The sequence below is a fragment of the Platalea leucorodia genome (assembly GCF_965183815.1).
Source record: "Platalea leucorodia genome assembly, chromosome: 8".
NCBI lineage: Eukaryota > Metazoa > Chordata > Aves > Pelecaniformes > Threskiornithidae > Platalea > Platalea leucorodia.
In genome coordinates, this window is record NC_138830.1 from 50,327,451 (window position 1) to 50,342,016 (window position 14,566).

A 14,566-nucleotide genomic window follows, 5' to 3' on the forward strand; every position below is an offset into this window, starting at 1 on the left:
ACAAAAATGCTCTGACAATAAGCTCTACCCAAAACCCCTGCAAAAACCTCTGATAGGTTGTCAGAGATCAAGGAGCAAGTGTTGTCCCAAACGTTGCATTCCTGAACTTATGTATCTTGTACTACTTCTATGTAAAAGAAGGCTGTAATGAAAGGAATAAATAAATCAACTCCCTGCACAAGGTATTTGTAGGTAACATAATCCTCCTTGCAGTAAGTGGCCCTCTTGGAATACTCCTGCAAATACCACGTGCGAGTGTGTGTGATGCTTTTTCTGTGAAAGACTTTTTTTTTTCTTTTTTTCCTTCATTGTAGAGGGATTGAAAGCAATGGAAAGCATTATTATTATGCCAGCCCCGAGGAAAATACACAAATGCTGAATTTGAGTCAGTGGTGGCTGCTGCATGTCATAGTTTGGATCATTAGTTAAGGAGGAGTTGCATTGCATGGGCAAAGCAACAGTAGGATGAATTTGGTGGAATACCAGGCCACACAATGAAATAAGAAGTCAGCATTTTGTGTTACCACTTCCTTGAACTATCTTTTAGGAAAATCTCTCTCCTTTGGAAAATATTTGAGCTTGTACAAAATATTAAGATACTGACAGGGGAGTTTGTTTACATTTGAAATTTTGCAGTCCTTTTCCATAAAACAGATTTTATGACCTGAGAACATTAGCAGACCTCAGCCTTTCAAACTGGAGTACCTTTTCTGTTTTCCTGTTATGCTTTGTTTATGCTAAATTAATATTCTGGTGGGCAGCCCCAAACACCTTCTCCCTAATTCTGTGCCCTTAGACCTTCTTTCAGGTTCTCATATAAAAGAAGGCTGTAATCAAAGGAATAAATTCATGAGTTCCCTGTACAAAGTATTTTTAGCTAACGATAATCCTACTTGCAGTAAATGGTCCTGTTGGAATACTTCTGTAAATGAATGGAATTTATAATCTTATTATGCTTCAGCACAGTACAACCTAGAGCGTTATGGCTGGCTTTATTGTTCTTTAATATTAAATCTTTTCATGTGGAATTTAGGACTGTTAAAGCAACATGAGGCCACACATTTGGGGGGACTGTGTATTCTACAGGAATTGAAGGCTCAGCTTTAGCCGTAGGGCCATTTGCCCAGCTCACGCTGTACAGACCCAGGCCGAGCATACGGAATTAGCAAAACACCCAAAAGCAATCCCTGCGCGTATGCATGTATCTAGAGAAAATGAACTCCTTCTCATTAAGATAAAGCGTCCTTGCTAAATTTCTTTATTTCTTTCTCTCTTCCTTTTTCTAACCTCACTCACCTCTGTTATTTCTTCCTTCTCTTCCTGAAGCACTGTTAATGCTCTGCCAACTCTCACGTAGTCTTCTTCACTACTGTCCAGCCTCTCTGCTGGGCTGTTCTGTAAGGAGCTGCTGGCTTCCTCTCTTATCACAGATGCTCAGTGAGCAGCTTTTGACTGGTCCTCTGCTGTGGCTGCTTGTGGAGCTTCTCTGAGAGCATCGAAAGGAAGGATGGGTCCTGGTTGGCTGCCAGGAGAACAAGGAGAAACCAGATCCATCACCTGCTAAGTAGTTAAATAAAACAGTTTCCAAGGGAAAGACCAGAGATGCAGGAAGAACAGCCAAGCTGGCCAGTAACTGGTACAGGTCTGTGTGTGATCCAGGGGGGACTGTGTGCAAGAGGGAGACGGGGCTGGCTGGCCCTGGCCCGCAAGGCAGGGTGCTGGTCGCTGTGTCACTGGGGAGAATGCCTCCTGCAGCCTGTTGTTCCTTGTAAGGCAAGAGCATGTCTAGCTAGACTTGGAAAGGAAAGACTTTGCTTCACTTTGCTTGATAGGTCTTACAGGTAAAATATCACTCTGGAGATGCATGGAATTTTTTCCTTTCTGCTAACACATAAAGATTTCAGAGGGATCCGTGTTACTCTTTAAACCGTTCTAATAATCTGTCTGTTAATCCTTTGAAAAATTTAACAGCCTCAATCAAACAAATCATTCTCACAAAGTTCTTAGTTAATAAAATGTAAAACTGGCACTGAAATCGCTATGGGAAGAGGTATTTTTTTGTGCTGTTGCTTTAATAGATAGAAGGCCTGTTCCCACTTTCAGCAAGTGGGAAACCTGTCCAGTTTGTTTCTAAATGTCATAGAAATTCCAGAACACTTTAATGAGACAATAGGCTCCCTGTGGGACTAGAAGTTTGTAATTGTTCTTTTCTCATTATGCAGGATCATTATTTTAGCTGCTTCAGGCAGTTTATGAAAAAGAACTTGTTACTTGAATAATGTTTGTGAGGTTCTTTGTTCTGGCTCCCCAGTCCGCTTTAGGAGGATCCTGCAGCTTTTTCAATAAATAGGGTCAGGGCAAATTCTCTAGGACCTTTACTTATGTATTGCCTCAGTTTATTTATGTGGCCTTACTTTTGTTTACAGGTATTTTTGGTAGTGAGGTAACTAGCAATTGTCTTCCCATCTGTGCCTGGGGTATGATTAGTATGGGACGATATCCTTTAATGTCTGACAGGATGCTTTAGATAAGTCCAGATTACTTACTCCCAGAAGTTCCAGGGGACATCAGAAGATGATGTAGGGAAAAAGAAAACGTACCAAGATAACTTATCTTGAAAAAAAAGTCTCATGTACCTGTCTCTCTGTTACAGAGACTTGGATCCTGTTCCATATACTGAACAAGTGCCCTCCCTGCCACTCACTCAGCTGAAAGGTCAGGGCATCATGCGATCTTCGCTGGTCGTGGTGGGAAACGTGGCTAGTTGTAGGGAAGCACCTTGTCTGTCTGAACCAGGAGGAGAGAGGTGGACACTCGCAAACTCTGCTGCTGACGCTGTTGGTATATTGTAGCCTTCTGTCTGAAGAGGAGGACCTGCTGTAGTGCTTAGAAAGGGAGTTTGAAAGGAGAGATTGTATTTGCTTTTGTTTCCTAGGGCCGGCTTGTTGATTTTTGACTGTTTGGAAAGGGCTGCTTTGGGGGTTGGTTTGGTTTTCCTGTCTCTCTTTCTTGAGATAGGGGCAGTTAAGAGAGACTGACTCTCAGCTCTCAACCTGGACAGTGAAATAGGCTGGAGAAATTTTAGAGGCCTTGTAGGAAAGCATGGGTACAGGCTCACAGTTGCATTGCGTGCTTCAATCAGACTTCGACAAGAAATTAATACCTTGCAAAGCATTCTGTTATCATTGCTCAAGCTGCTGCTGCTGCCCGAGATCTAACAAGGACAGCGGTTGTCATGCGCTCCCTTTCAGGCCTCTGCTTGGCAGGACGCTTAACGCTTCGGCTTAAACCATTATAGAATCGTAGAATCGTTAAGGTTGGAAAAGACCCTTAAGATCATCAAGTCCAACTGTTAACCTATCACTGCTACATTCACCGCTAAGCCATGTCCCTAAATATTATATTCAATTATATTGAGTAGCAGGGCAGTTTGATGACTAACAAAAGATATAATTGTGTAATACAAATAGAGTTTAAATGCTTAAAGCTACAGAAATATTTAAATGTCCTTCTGAACTGATTGCTGAAATAAGGAGAAAGCTAACACTGAACTTCAGAAACTTCCTATTATCCATACATAGAAATTAATGCTTGGAAATATGAGTTTGCAAGAACATAGGCCAATATACATCCTACAGTAAGCCATATCTGAACTGTAAAACACTGTAATTAATGTTTGAAATGACTGTAAGACAACTGTAGAGTAGCTCCCTTCACAAATACACTCCCACGTCTGTCTTTTCAAGTGAAGCAAAGTGGCAACTGAAGAAAATACACTGAGAAAACTGAGCAGTAGCATGTACCCCGCTGAGACTGATCTGCTGTGTGAAGCAATTAGTTCTTTAAAATGAAGACTGTTTAAGTCAGTGCATATAGTGCGCGTCACAGCACAGGCTTGTATGAGATTATAAAATTGCTTTTAAAACTCTTAATGTAAACTTGTAAACTCTATCCTGGATTAGCTGAATTAGTATAAATACAGGACTGTTGTTTTTTTTTAAAAAAAAACAAAACAAAACAAAAAAAAAAACCAACAAACCACACGAAACACCAAAGCAAGAAAACTTAAGCTCTGCTTTTCTAGGTTTAGTGAATCTAGTCTCTATCTGTATGATATCTAACTGGAAAATGAATTCTTTCAGGGATTTAGTTTTGTGAGAGACAGCCATTGTGCCCATTTGCTTATTTGTTTGCTCTTTATATACTTCCTATTCTGAATATTTAGAGCACAAAACTTTGGTTATTTACCAAGATTGTGTAAACACTTCAATTGCATCACTTAACCCCTCAGACACAGGGCAGAATTATTAGCCAATGCTTTACATTTCGATCTTACAGATGCTAAAATTAAGCCGCCTTTCATGCAGGAGCATCAGTTGCTATCCTGAAGCTGTGCTCTGACCTTCCCTTTCAGGCTCAGCAGCAGAGGAAGTGCAGAGTAAGTTACAGATGCAGCTCTCATGTTTGAATTTGAAGGGTAAATCTGACTTGGCAGCAGATTTAGGTCATCCTGGCAGGATTGGTTACTGCTTGGCAGGAACCCTCTTTTTTATTGTGTCTCCCCTGCATAAATTGCAAATATTTGAGGATGTGTTCCAAACTGAATCACTGAAGTGGTGATATTTTACTTGACAAAGAACTGGCACTCCTTAGTAAATCTATTCACCTGCTATCGCAGGCAGCATATAGGAACCCTTTCAAGAGAATGATCGGATTTCTTCTTCAAAAAAACCCAGCCTATGTGTTTATCCCTTCAAATTCTCTCTGCTCTGTCTTGCTCAGTGAGAAATCTTTCTCAATTTCCAGACTTTATTTGTGGCCAGTTAACGTATCTTTCTTCTTCTGCTGATGTTGTCCATTAATTAAAATTAGCTATTCTCTCCCCTTGGAGCACTTCTTTCAGATCTTTTTGGTAGGATGCATATGTGTTTATGGCTAGAACAAGTTCAGAATCAAATCTCTCTGTGGCCTGTATTTTTCAGGCTGAAAGCAGGTTTGTTTGTTCATACCCCTTTTTTTGTAAGGTTAGATGTCTATTGCCTTGGTCATCTTACAGACACTGGTCCAGGCAGACACATATACGTTTCCTGGGCTCTGAGCTGGTTGGCAGCAAAGCAGCAGTAAGCTGGTATGAAAGCCAAAGCCTTTTAAAATAGGTCTCACAGCATCCCTGATCCTTTTAAACATTGTATGGGTAGACTGAATTTAGGTCTGTCTGCACCTAGCAGGTAGGAGCACATTAAACAGCGCTTGTGTTTGAGTCAGTCCTTCTTGAATGTGAATAATCAGAATTTCCTCTGCTCTTCTGAAGGTCCTGGCCAGCATACTGTACAGCGGCATTAATACTTCCCACTTTGCTGAAGTCTTTACCCGATACCTCCCAGGACTGCACTTGCTGTTTTCATATTAGCAGTTCATAGCCGTTCTCCATTTGATGAAGTGCTTTCCTCTTATTTCATCTCCAGCAGCCAAGGAAGGGAATAAATCAGCTCACACAGAGCTCTATGTAACCAAGTCTAGGCTGCTTTAAGTACCCAAGCTCTCTCACTTAAAACCAGACAGGGTATCTCAAGGCTGAGCTGCCCCGTGCCGCTGAACGCCTCCAAAGCAATGGGTGTGCTCCCTCAGCAGCTCCGGAGAGTCCCAGTGCCATGCCCGAGTCTATTTCCAGACACCGCCTCAGAGCATAATCTGTTAATCAAACACAAAAGCCTGGCGAGTCATACACAAAAAGCAATTTCCCTGACCAAAGCAGGCTGCAGTCTCTGAAGGCCTTTCTTTTTCCCTCTGGCAGCCCTGCGCTCCCCAGAGGACACGTCCTTTCCCTGAATCCCCTGCTGAGTCATGTCACAGACGGGCAGTGCTTAACTCTTCCTTGGCTGTTCTGCCTTTTCAGAGAGAGCTTATAACCTCTGGGCAAGGATCTCGGCTGGGCTATGTTGTCATAGCTCCATTAAACTGCAGAGGATTTATACTAGATGGAGATTTAGCCCTGAGTTTTGGATGCACCTCAGCTGCACAGTTTTGTAAGGTGGTAGGAAAAACCACGCTCTCCTAATTGTCGCAGAAAATAAGAGATTTTGAGGGTAAAAGAGGTCGTTATCTCATGGTGACTTTCTTCCCCTCCCACTACTCCAAAACTTATTTGTGGTGCACTAGTGTAGCAGGTGCTGCCTTGTGCTTGTTCAAGAATCACGCTTCAGTTTGTCCATGCTGCAATGTTCACCTTAGTGTTTGGTTTCCAATTTCCTCTGTTGTAACTGAAAAACGACACCTTCAGGAGGTGGCGTTGTGTGTCCGACTTCTAACACCAGAGAAAAGTCTTCCCTGATGCCAGGAGATTAGTAGGTGTCTTCTCTAGCCATTTTCTTACTATGTTTGTGTACTTCGTACCACCTTCAGATATGGTTATGTGGCATCAAAATATGTTGGAAATGTGGATTCTCCTCATGTTTGGTTCCAGACAGGTTTCTTGTGCAAGATGGAAGTCTGAATGATATTTTTTTTTTTAAACTGGTGTAGCACCTTTGGGCTGCAAATTATATCCTAGAAATGATAATTTCTTGCTGATGCTATTGGTTCCAATAGATGTAGTTTCGCAGGGTGGTATCTTCTAGATGGTTTGCTCTCCCCTGCTATAAAGCTGGGCTCAGTTTACGTAATAGCAAAAAAGATGCTTCTGTGAAAGTATACCTATCAGACTGAGGTCGGGCTTGTGCCATTAGGTCAGACCCTTTCAGAAATCCACTGACTTATACGCCTTATTTAGATTTCATCCAGTGTTAAGTTAGTATTAATAAGCTAATTAGATTAGTAAGTTTTCTTCTGTTCATGCTTTCTATATTGACTTTTAAATGTCAATGACTTTTTTTTTTACTTTGAAATTGTTTAAATACACAGAACAGTCTATTTCATTTTTACTTCTTAAAAATCTACTTTTCTGTTCTGTTCTGTGATTATCTCAGTAGGAGAAGTTTCCAATCCTGCAGGTTTAAAGTTGGGTTTTAAAGCAGAGGAATGTAAAGAAATCTTAATCTTTTTAGTGGATCTAAAACCACTACAAGCATATTCATTTATAATAAATTTGGTAATAATCATGTGTAGATTAGGTTCAACATACTGGTTTTATAAATTGTCAGGATACCTTGAAAAGGAATCTGTCAAACAGACTTTGAAGCTAAAGAAACACAAGGCTCCTATGCCAAATCCAGTATTAGGAGACATGCTTCATTTCCACAGAACGCTTTAATCCAGGTTATTAATTTCTTTGAGGACTCACTGTGTGGAGTTCTGCACAATAAGTAGTATATAAAATATATATATATGTTTTAAAGGAGATATAATTCCATTTTAAGAGAATATTTTCTAACCATGTCTATCCCTTCAGTGAAGCAATTGATCAGTTTTTTCGAAGACTGCTAAATCCTGTTAAAGGTAAAATTAATTGTCCAAGTGAGAATTATTTTTTGCCACTCATTAATTTTCCTAGGTTCAGGTAGCAAGAATCTAGTCTGTACTTATATGTAGAGATTTGCATCGTGTATGAAAAATCAGATGTGTGGAGAGTTTTATTTTAGCTTTTCAAATCATGCTTATCTAATCAGAGGCCCTCTCAGAAGGTTTTAAAGTTCATACGCTATTTCTGATAACGTGGTGCCTGCTTCCCTATCCACGTGGTCTCCCCAGTGAAAGCTGGTAGCAGCGATGATGTGGTTTTGTCTGGGCAGGGAGGAGACAGAAAGCCCTCTTGTCTCTGCCTGCCACAGAGCAGTTTTCAGGAGGCGAATGGCTTTGGAATCCAAAAGACGGGGCAGGGCTCGTGTGCCCCCGGGATCAAAGGGTGCTTCCCGCTGAGAGCGTGCGGGGGACAGGAGCCGCGAGGATACCTCGCTGCCCCTCCACGGCCCTGAGAGGAGGATGCTCTTCCTTCCAGCCGCCAAACCCTTTGTGCATGCTTCCTTTGCGAACTACGGACCTTCTGAACACTGAGGCCTCACGTACTTGCAATTAAAATGTATAGCCCTCTAAACACTAGCTACTAATCCAGAGGTAGCTAGATGACTTGAGGGATTAGAAAAGAGACTTAAGGGTGACTTGCATAGCCACAGTGCTGTTCGGAGCTTAGTTGAATTACACAGAAATTAGTGAAATGTTTGAGTTCAGTTCTCCTATTTTGGTGGGAAAAGCATGAAAGGTCCAGTATCCGCCTTTATTCCAAGATTTCTGAAATATGGATACTAAGAATACTTTGCACAAAAAGAAGTAAGAGTCAACATCAAATTCGGACCTTCAGAAAGCTGCAAAAGAATGTTTTGTAGTATTGCCTCAAAATACTTCAGTGTTGTTGTTCATCCAATTATAAAAGTACCGGTCATATGAGTCAATTTTAGGCTTTAAATACCTCCAGAAAGCTGAAAAGTATTCTGATCTGGGGTTTTAGATAAGCTTATCTCTATGGGGGAAGGGAGGGGTGTATTAATGAGTTTGAGTCAGGAGGAAAATAGGTTATGCATATCCTGGGGGTTTTTTTGTGCATTTCTTCTATTCATCTGACTGTCAGTTTGTTAAATGTTAATCATCTTCTGCAGGATAAAAATCAACATGTTTTCTACTCTAATATTTGACCTTTTAAACATTCAGTTGTTTTGATTCAGGAAATACTCATTATCCCTAGTCTTCCCCAGTTAGATTGAAAATGCATAGAACTAGGGAATAGATCAATAATGTCAGAATTTCACTCAACTGGCATACACTATAAAATACTGACTTATCTAAATCACTATGGGTGATGGTTTTCTGAGAGACACAGAAAGTGAGAAGAGAGGATCGCTGGTGAAAATGACTAAGAAAAGGAGAGATACAAAATCCAGATTAATTTTTTTTCTTGTAATTTTATGTTACAATATTTGTGGAGGCTAAAACCTGGGTTTCAGAATGAGACAGTAAGTAATAGAGAAATGAAGTATGAGAAGAGTAAAACGCTTTCTGCTCCCCAAAGACATTACATCTTGTGAGATCATGCCCCTCAGGAATGGATTTTCCTATGACTTCTAAGAGATTAAGGATTCCAACCCAGGAAAATGGTGAATGATTTTAAAAAGAAAAGGTCATTTATGTTTGGTATTGGATTACCATGCTACAAACCAGCATTCATACCTGGGTCCTGCTGTAAGTTTCCCTGAACTGTTGGACAGGTTGTGCAATTTGCTGTGCTATTCTGTTTCTCATCTGTAAAGTAAGAATGAGAATGCATCTCTTCTCCTCCTCTCTTCTCTATGTCTATTGGTACCTGTCCGAAGGATCACAGAAACTGTGCCTTGCTGTGTAGCTGTTTACTGACTAATCCAGTAGGAAACCAATCTGAAACTCCTGGATGCCACCATATATAAGTAATAATATTGTCTTCTCTTGCGATGTTCAGCTCAGAGGATTGTCCCTAGCAATTACATTCAGCGTTCTGTGTGAGGACGCCAAGACCCCCAGGGTATGCAGGGTTATCTAATTACTCTACTGTAAATAAAACCCCAGCACTGATTATTGGTGTTTACATACTAATAATCAGGGTTTCTGGTTGGAATGAACAGGAATGTGGTTATCCATAGATGATTTTACTGGTCATGCATACAGGTGACAATCTTTTGGCTGTAAATATATAAGTAAGAATCTGCTCAATTCCGTCAGACATTATTTTTAGAATGGCAGTGACGTTTCTTGCTTCTGGGCATATCGGTGTAACCGTGTTAGCTCCAGTGGAATAATGTGGTTACAGCAAGAGGCAAGATGTGGCTACCAAAAGTCTGTCTTCCATTTGTGTGTGTGTTAGGAGTAGAACAAAACCCAGGGTTGTGAGAAGATGACCTGTTAGGATCTTTTTTGAAATCTAGATGGCTCAGCGTTTATGCAGTGTTTCCCTTCTCCTCTCAGCCTCATGAAACTGAAGTTAAAACTTAGAGAAGTTAAAGCCTTCTCAGGCCCGAAGCTGGAAAGTTGAAGTACAAATTCTCCAATGCCCCAACTCCTGCCTAAACACTGACATAGCATCTGATTGACTCCACTGGATTGCTGCCCAGCTGCAGGGGGGATATACTAGGAGAACAATTTTCCTGTATGTCCTCTAGGCCATTTTATCCCCTTTGCTGTTGATCAGTTTTGAGGTTGGGGCACTGGCCTAAGCAGGCCTGTTAGTGTCACTCAAGGCTATTCCTGCATTTTGAATAATCAGTAATAATTATTGTTATTAATAAGAGGTAAACCAAATTTCCTTTACTATGCAGTATTTCTTATACCAATTTGCTGTCTCCCACTGAAACCATAAGAAGTGGTGGTTGCTTAGGAGTGGTAGACTGCATGCTGTCCCAGGACTGACTACACCAGACCTTCTGTATTAGGACTGCAAAAACCTGAAGCATAAAAGCTGTATCTGAGTACTAGAGGAGCCAAGTACTTTTACGTTATCTGCCAGAAATTCTGTTTGGGCATCAGGTGCTGCGAGGCCTTCCCCGTGAGCAGAGAGGATCTGAATCCCGTGCAGGAGCAGTCAGCACTGTTGGGAGGTATGAAGTGCAAAGAGGACTGCTGATGGTACTCAGGGGCTCTGGGGGAAATGCACATACGGTGCAAGCAGCAAATGAGAAATATTTCTCTAGCATGCTTTGAGCAATCATTGTTGGTGGTCCTTGTAAATTAGTGCCGTTTCCCTTAAATTACACTGCCTTTGTTAAAAGATCAAGAAGAACTCTTTTCCAATCCAATTTTCGATACATTAAATTACTTTTATCCCTGCAGTTGCTTTGTCTTCAGAATATCCTTTTGATTTAAGTGTGTTTTCTTTCCTGTGGCTGAACTGCATTGCACTGGCAAGAAATTAGTTTGGGAAGTCCTTGCACATGTTTGGTCTTGGATTTTTGTGTGTCGTGAGTGAATTGGCAGCTGCAAAGTCTGTCAACCAATTTCCATGTCAGTGAACTAACATAATAATGTGTTTGCAGGGTCAAGCTGTTGCTCAGCTCTGTTCAACTATTCCCAATGTTACTGTTTTTGGAACAGCTTCATCTTTCAAACATGAAGCAATCAAAGACTCAGTAACTCACCTGTTTGACAGAAATGCAGACTATGTTCAAGAAGTAAAAAGGTAATCTTTTATTTTCCTGAGTAAGGGTTGTGTATTGTCTGGCAAAATACTATGAAAGACACCGGGCTCATCATGTTTATGGGAAGAGATTACATGTGTGAGCTTGGGAACTGTAGTTTATTCCAGATATTCTGTCTGTCTACTACAAGGGACAAGATAGCAAGCATCTCCCTATTTCTTTGTAAGCTATCATAAGCTTTGTTAGTCCATGTTCATACTTGGACATCTGTTGCAGGCAAGGAAAGTGAAGTGAAAAAGGATAAAGGTCTTAACAGAAGGCTGTACTTTGCTATTGTCTGTGTATGTAGTAGCTCTCTGTAATGCACTGAGTAAGATATTTTCAGTGGATCTCTGAGTTACCCAGGCTTTGGAGTTCTCTGGTGTGTTTCTGTCTGCCTGGGTTTTTATCCTCTGCCAGGGACTGATAGCAGAGCACGTGATGTCTGTTTTAATTTCAGATCCTTAGATTTTCTTTGTTTGCATTCTAATTAGAATCATCCTGTTGCCTTTTGAAGTCATCATGGGTGTTTCTATATACATGCTTTCACGTGCTTCGTCTTCGAATTTGTCTAACTTTTTAGATATTGATGTTGATACAGGTGGCAAAACTTTAGAATTGATAAGAAAATTGTAGTAAAATCTTTTTGATTTTACTTGTCAGATAAGAATAATGTTTTCCCTTCATCTTGTATCTGTCAAAATACTAGATTATGTAGCTGAGCATAAACCAAGAAACTTCTGGAAGGGGCACCCCAAGGTAGTACAGTTAACAGGCTTCCCGTCAAACTTCTGCATTCCTCAGAGTGACGTGCAAAGTCTCAGCAGGTTTCCCCCTACGAGGGTTACCTGGCCTCAAGGGGCCCTTCAGTGTACGGCAGACTTTTCTCTGAGCTGTTAGCAATCCAGACTGGTGTTGGAAGAGAAGCCAGGGCGTCTTGCTGCTGTTTCTGGAGCACTCCCAAGGGCTTAAGAGAACATTTGAAACGATCCATCACAAAGGACGTTTTATATCAAAGGAAGATTTTTTTCTGTATGGGAACTTTCACCAAAAAAGATAGGACTTGTCCAGCAGATGACACTCCTACCGCTTTCAGCTCAGAAGAATTGCAGCACATTTCTTCAGCCCTTTGATAGGCTTTCGCTTGGGGAAGTATACATACCGAAATGTGTTGCTGCCTCTGGAAAATTGCTGTAGTGAGGTGAAGACTGAATTCTAGCAATCCCCACTCTACAAACATGGATTCAGCAAGAAAGAACACTTGAAAACATTAATCAGAGTTCAGCACCAACCTTAATGCTAACTCTTGGCAAGGGCCGCAGCAGATCCCTGATCTAAGTGGGTATGTGATGTGGGAGCAGATACAACAGCAATCAGTGCTTAAAAAAAAAATAAAAAGGAATAAAGCCTTGTTAACTTCTGATAACTTTATGATCACATGCTTCTGGTGTTCACCGGGACAGTTCTTATTGGGACGGTTCCCTGACACCACCCCTGATTCCGTGTAACAGGCTGTAACTACTGAAATCAAAAGGCCTGGTTACAAAGGGGTGGAATTCTGCTCTTTAAGTCTGTTAAAATCCCTTTTGGTGATCCTGCATTTTCACCTACTTTTTCATCTCACAATAGACCGATGAGGCAGAGAGCCAGTGGGTACAATAGCTGAAAGGTAGATGCAACAAGCTAGTTCGTGCTTCTTTCCTGGTACGGAGGTACGTAGTATTAGCACAATTGATAGTCCTGATTAAAAGTCAGAATTGGCACCCTGTGGAATATGCCAATACCCTTGATTTGTTGCTCAGATCTGTCTGTTTTCACTTTGCATCGAAAAAAAAAAAAAATGGGAAAAAAAAAATTTAGTGATAATTCTGAGATTGCTATAAAGACAAATTGTCCTTTGAAAGAGGCAGTGGGGGAGCAGTGCAGTTGTTTGGTTTGCTGGATATTAGCTGTATATTATGTTCTGCTTAAAATGTTTGGCTGGCCAGCAGGGAAGACGGCTAGTCTGCATTTGCCTGCTGCAGGCTGGGTCAGGGGAGCCCTAGGGCAAGGGGAAGGCTCTTCGTTTGTGGAGGGTTTGTGAGCAGGAAAGGGTAGGTCTGTGGTTGAGAAAGGATAGAGGTAGGAACCTGCTTTGTTGCAGGTGACTGGGGTATTCCAGGGAGGAGCTTTCATCAGGAAGCAAAGTCCAAAAAAAAAAAAAAACCAAAAAAACCCCACAACCCTCCCCCTGCCCCCCCCCCCCCCCCCCCCCCCAAAACCACCAAAAACAACAAAACAAAACAACCACACATAGGAACAAACAAAGAAAACCCCAGAGGTGATATGAATGTGGAAATGTTCCTAGAGGATGAGGAATTGGTTCAGCTGTGGAAGCCACTGAAAGCTGTTGGATTGCAAAGTCATTATTCATTTACAGTGAAAGCTCATCATCCAGTGGCCTGAATATAAACAATTTATTACCCCACATACGGCAGCAGTACCAAAGAGTAAAGTTGTCTGATTTTATTGCTCTCTGTAACCAGTGGATGTCTGAGTATCACCTTTGTTTTGTGAGGAAACAGAAAGAAGCATTACAAGCCATAAAGCTTTAGCTCGTTCCTGACTTCTAATTGCAGTTATACCACTGCAGAAGGCATGGTCATCAGGAGCTAATTGATGTTCCTGGGGATTAGATGCTATTGACTGCCTCTTAAACCTCTGATAGTCTCCAGCCTGCAATTTTCTTGTAGTGTCTGCACCAGTTATTTGTGTAATTGTTTAAGAGTATTAATCAAGAACTACTGCTTGGGCTGTTTACTTGGTTAGGAGGTAGGATATTAGACTTAGATCGAACTAGTGATAGGATTTTGCAGGCTGGTGTTTTGCCAGAAAAGAACAACTAAATCAGGATATTTGGGTGTATTCTTCTTCTTCTTCAGCATCATATTGACGTTGCATTCACAAAGCTATTTGTTGGAAAATTATAAATATGCAAACTACTTATTGAAACAGTATAAATAATTTCTGCTTTCTATAATATGGCCTGATTGTATCCTTAGAGCTGGGTTTCTAGCTCTTGGTGACTTCTCTTTGTGCTTGATTTAATTCTTTGCTGACATCTAGTTGATACAAAGTCTGAACCAGAAGACTTTAAATACCTTTGCAAGGACATCATTTTATCTGAGAAGATCTAGGATAAGAAGATGTTTCCTTATGAATTCAGAAAAAGAATCTAAGAAGATGTGAATAACAAAAATGTCTTTTTTTCTTTATGACATTCATTGACCCAAAAAAAAGACGTTCTCTGACATTTGCATTCACTCAAAAAACTTTATATCAATCGCCTGTGTTTTGATAATATAATTTACTGATTTATAATTTATACTGAAAGCCCTCAAAAAGGGGGAACAAGATGGTTTCCCGCTCTTCTAAGCCTGAAAGACGTGGGTTGGCTA

The 14,566-nt window shown here is 40.9% G+C and overlaps 1 protein-coding gene across 1 annotated transcript in view; it reads left to right on the top strand.

The window, feature by feature from the left end:
- Nucleotides 1-14,566, top strand: part of VAT1L (vesicle amine transport 1 like) — a gene marked incomplete at its 5' end in the record, with an annotated part of 64,367 nt that overhangs the window by 11,168 nt on the left and 38,633 nt on the right. The window contains one exon of the mRNA XM_082321003.1: nt 10,989-11,131. Coding sequence (XP_082177129.1) covers nt 10,989-11,131 — 143 coding nt within the window. The remainder of the gene's footprint in view (nt 1-10,988; nt 11,132-14,566) is intronic.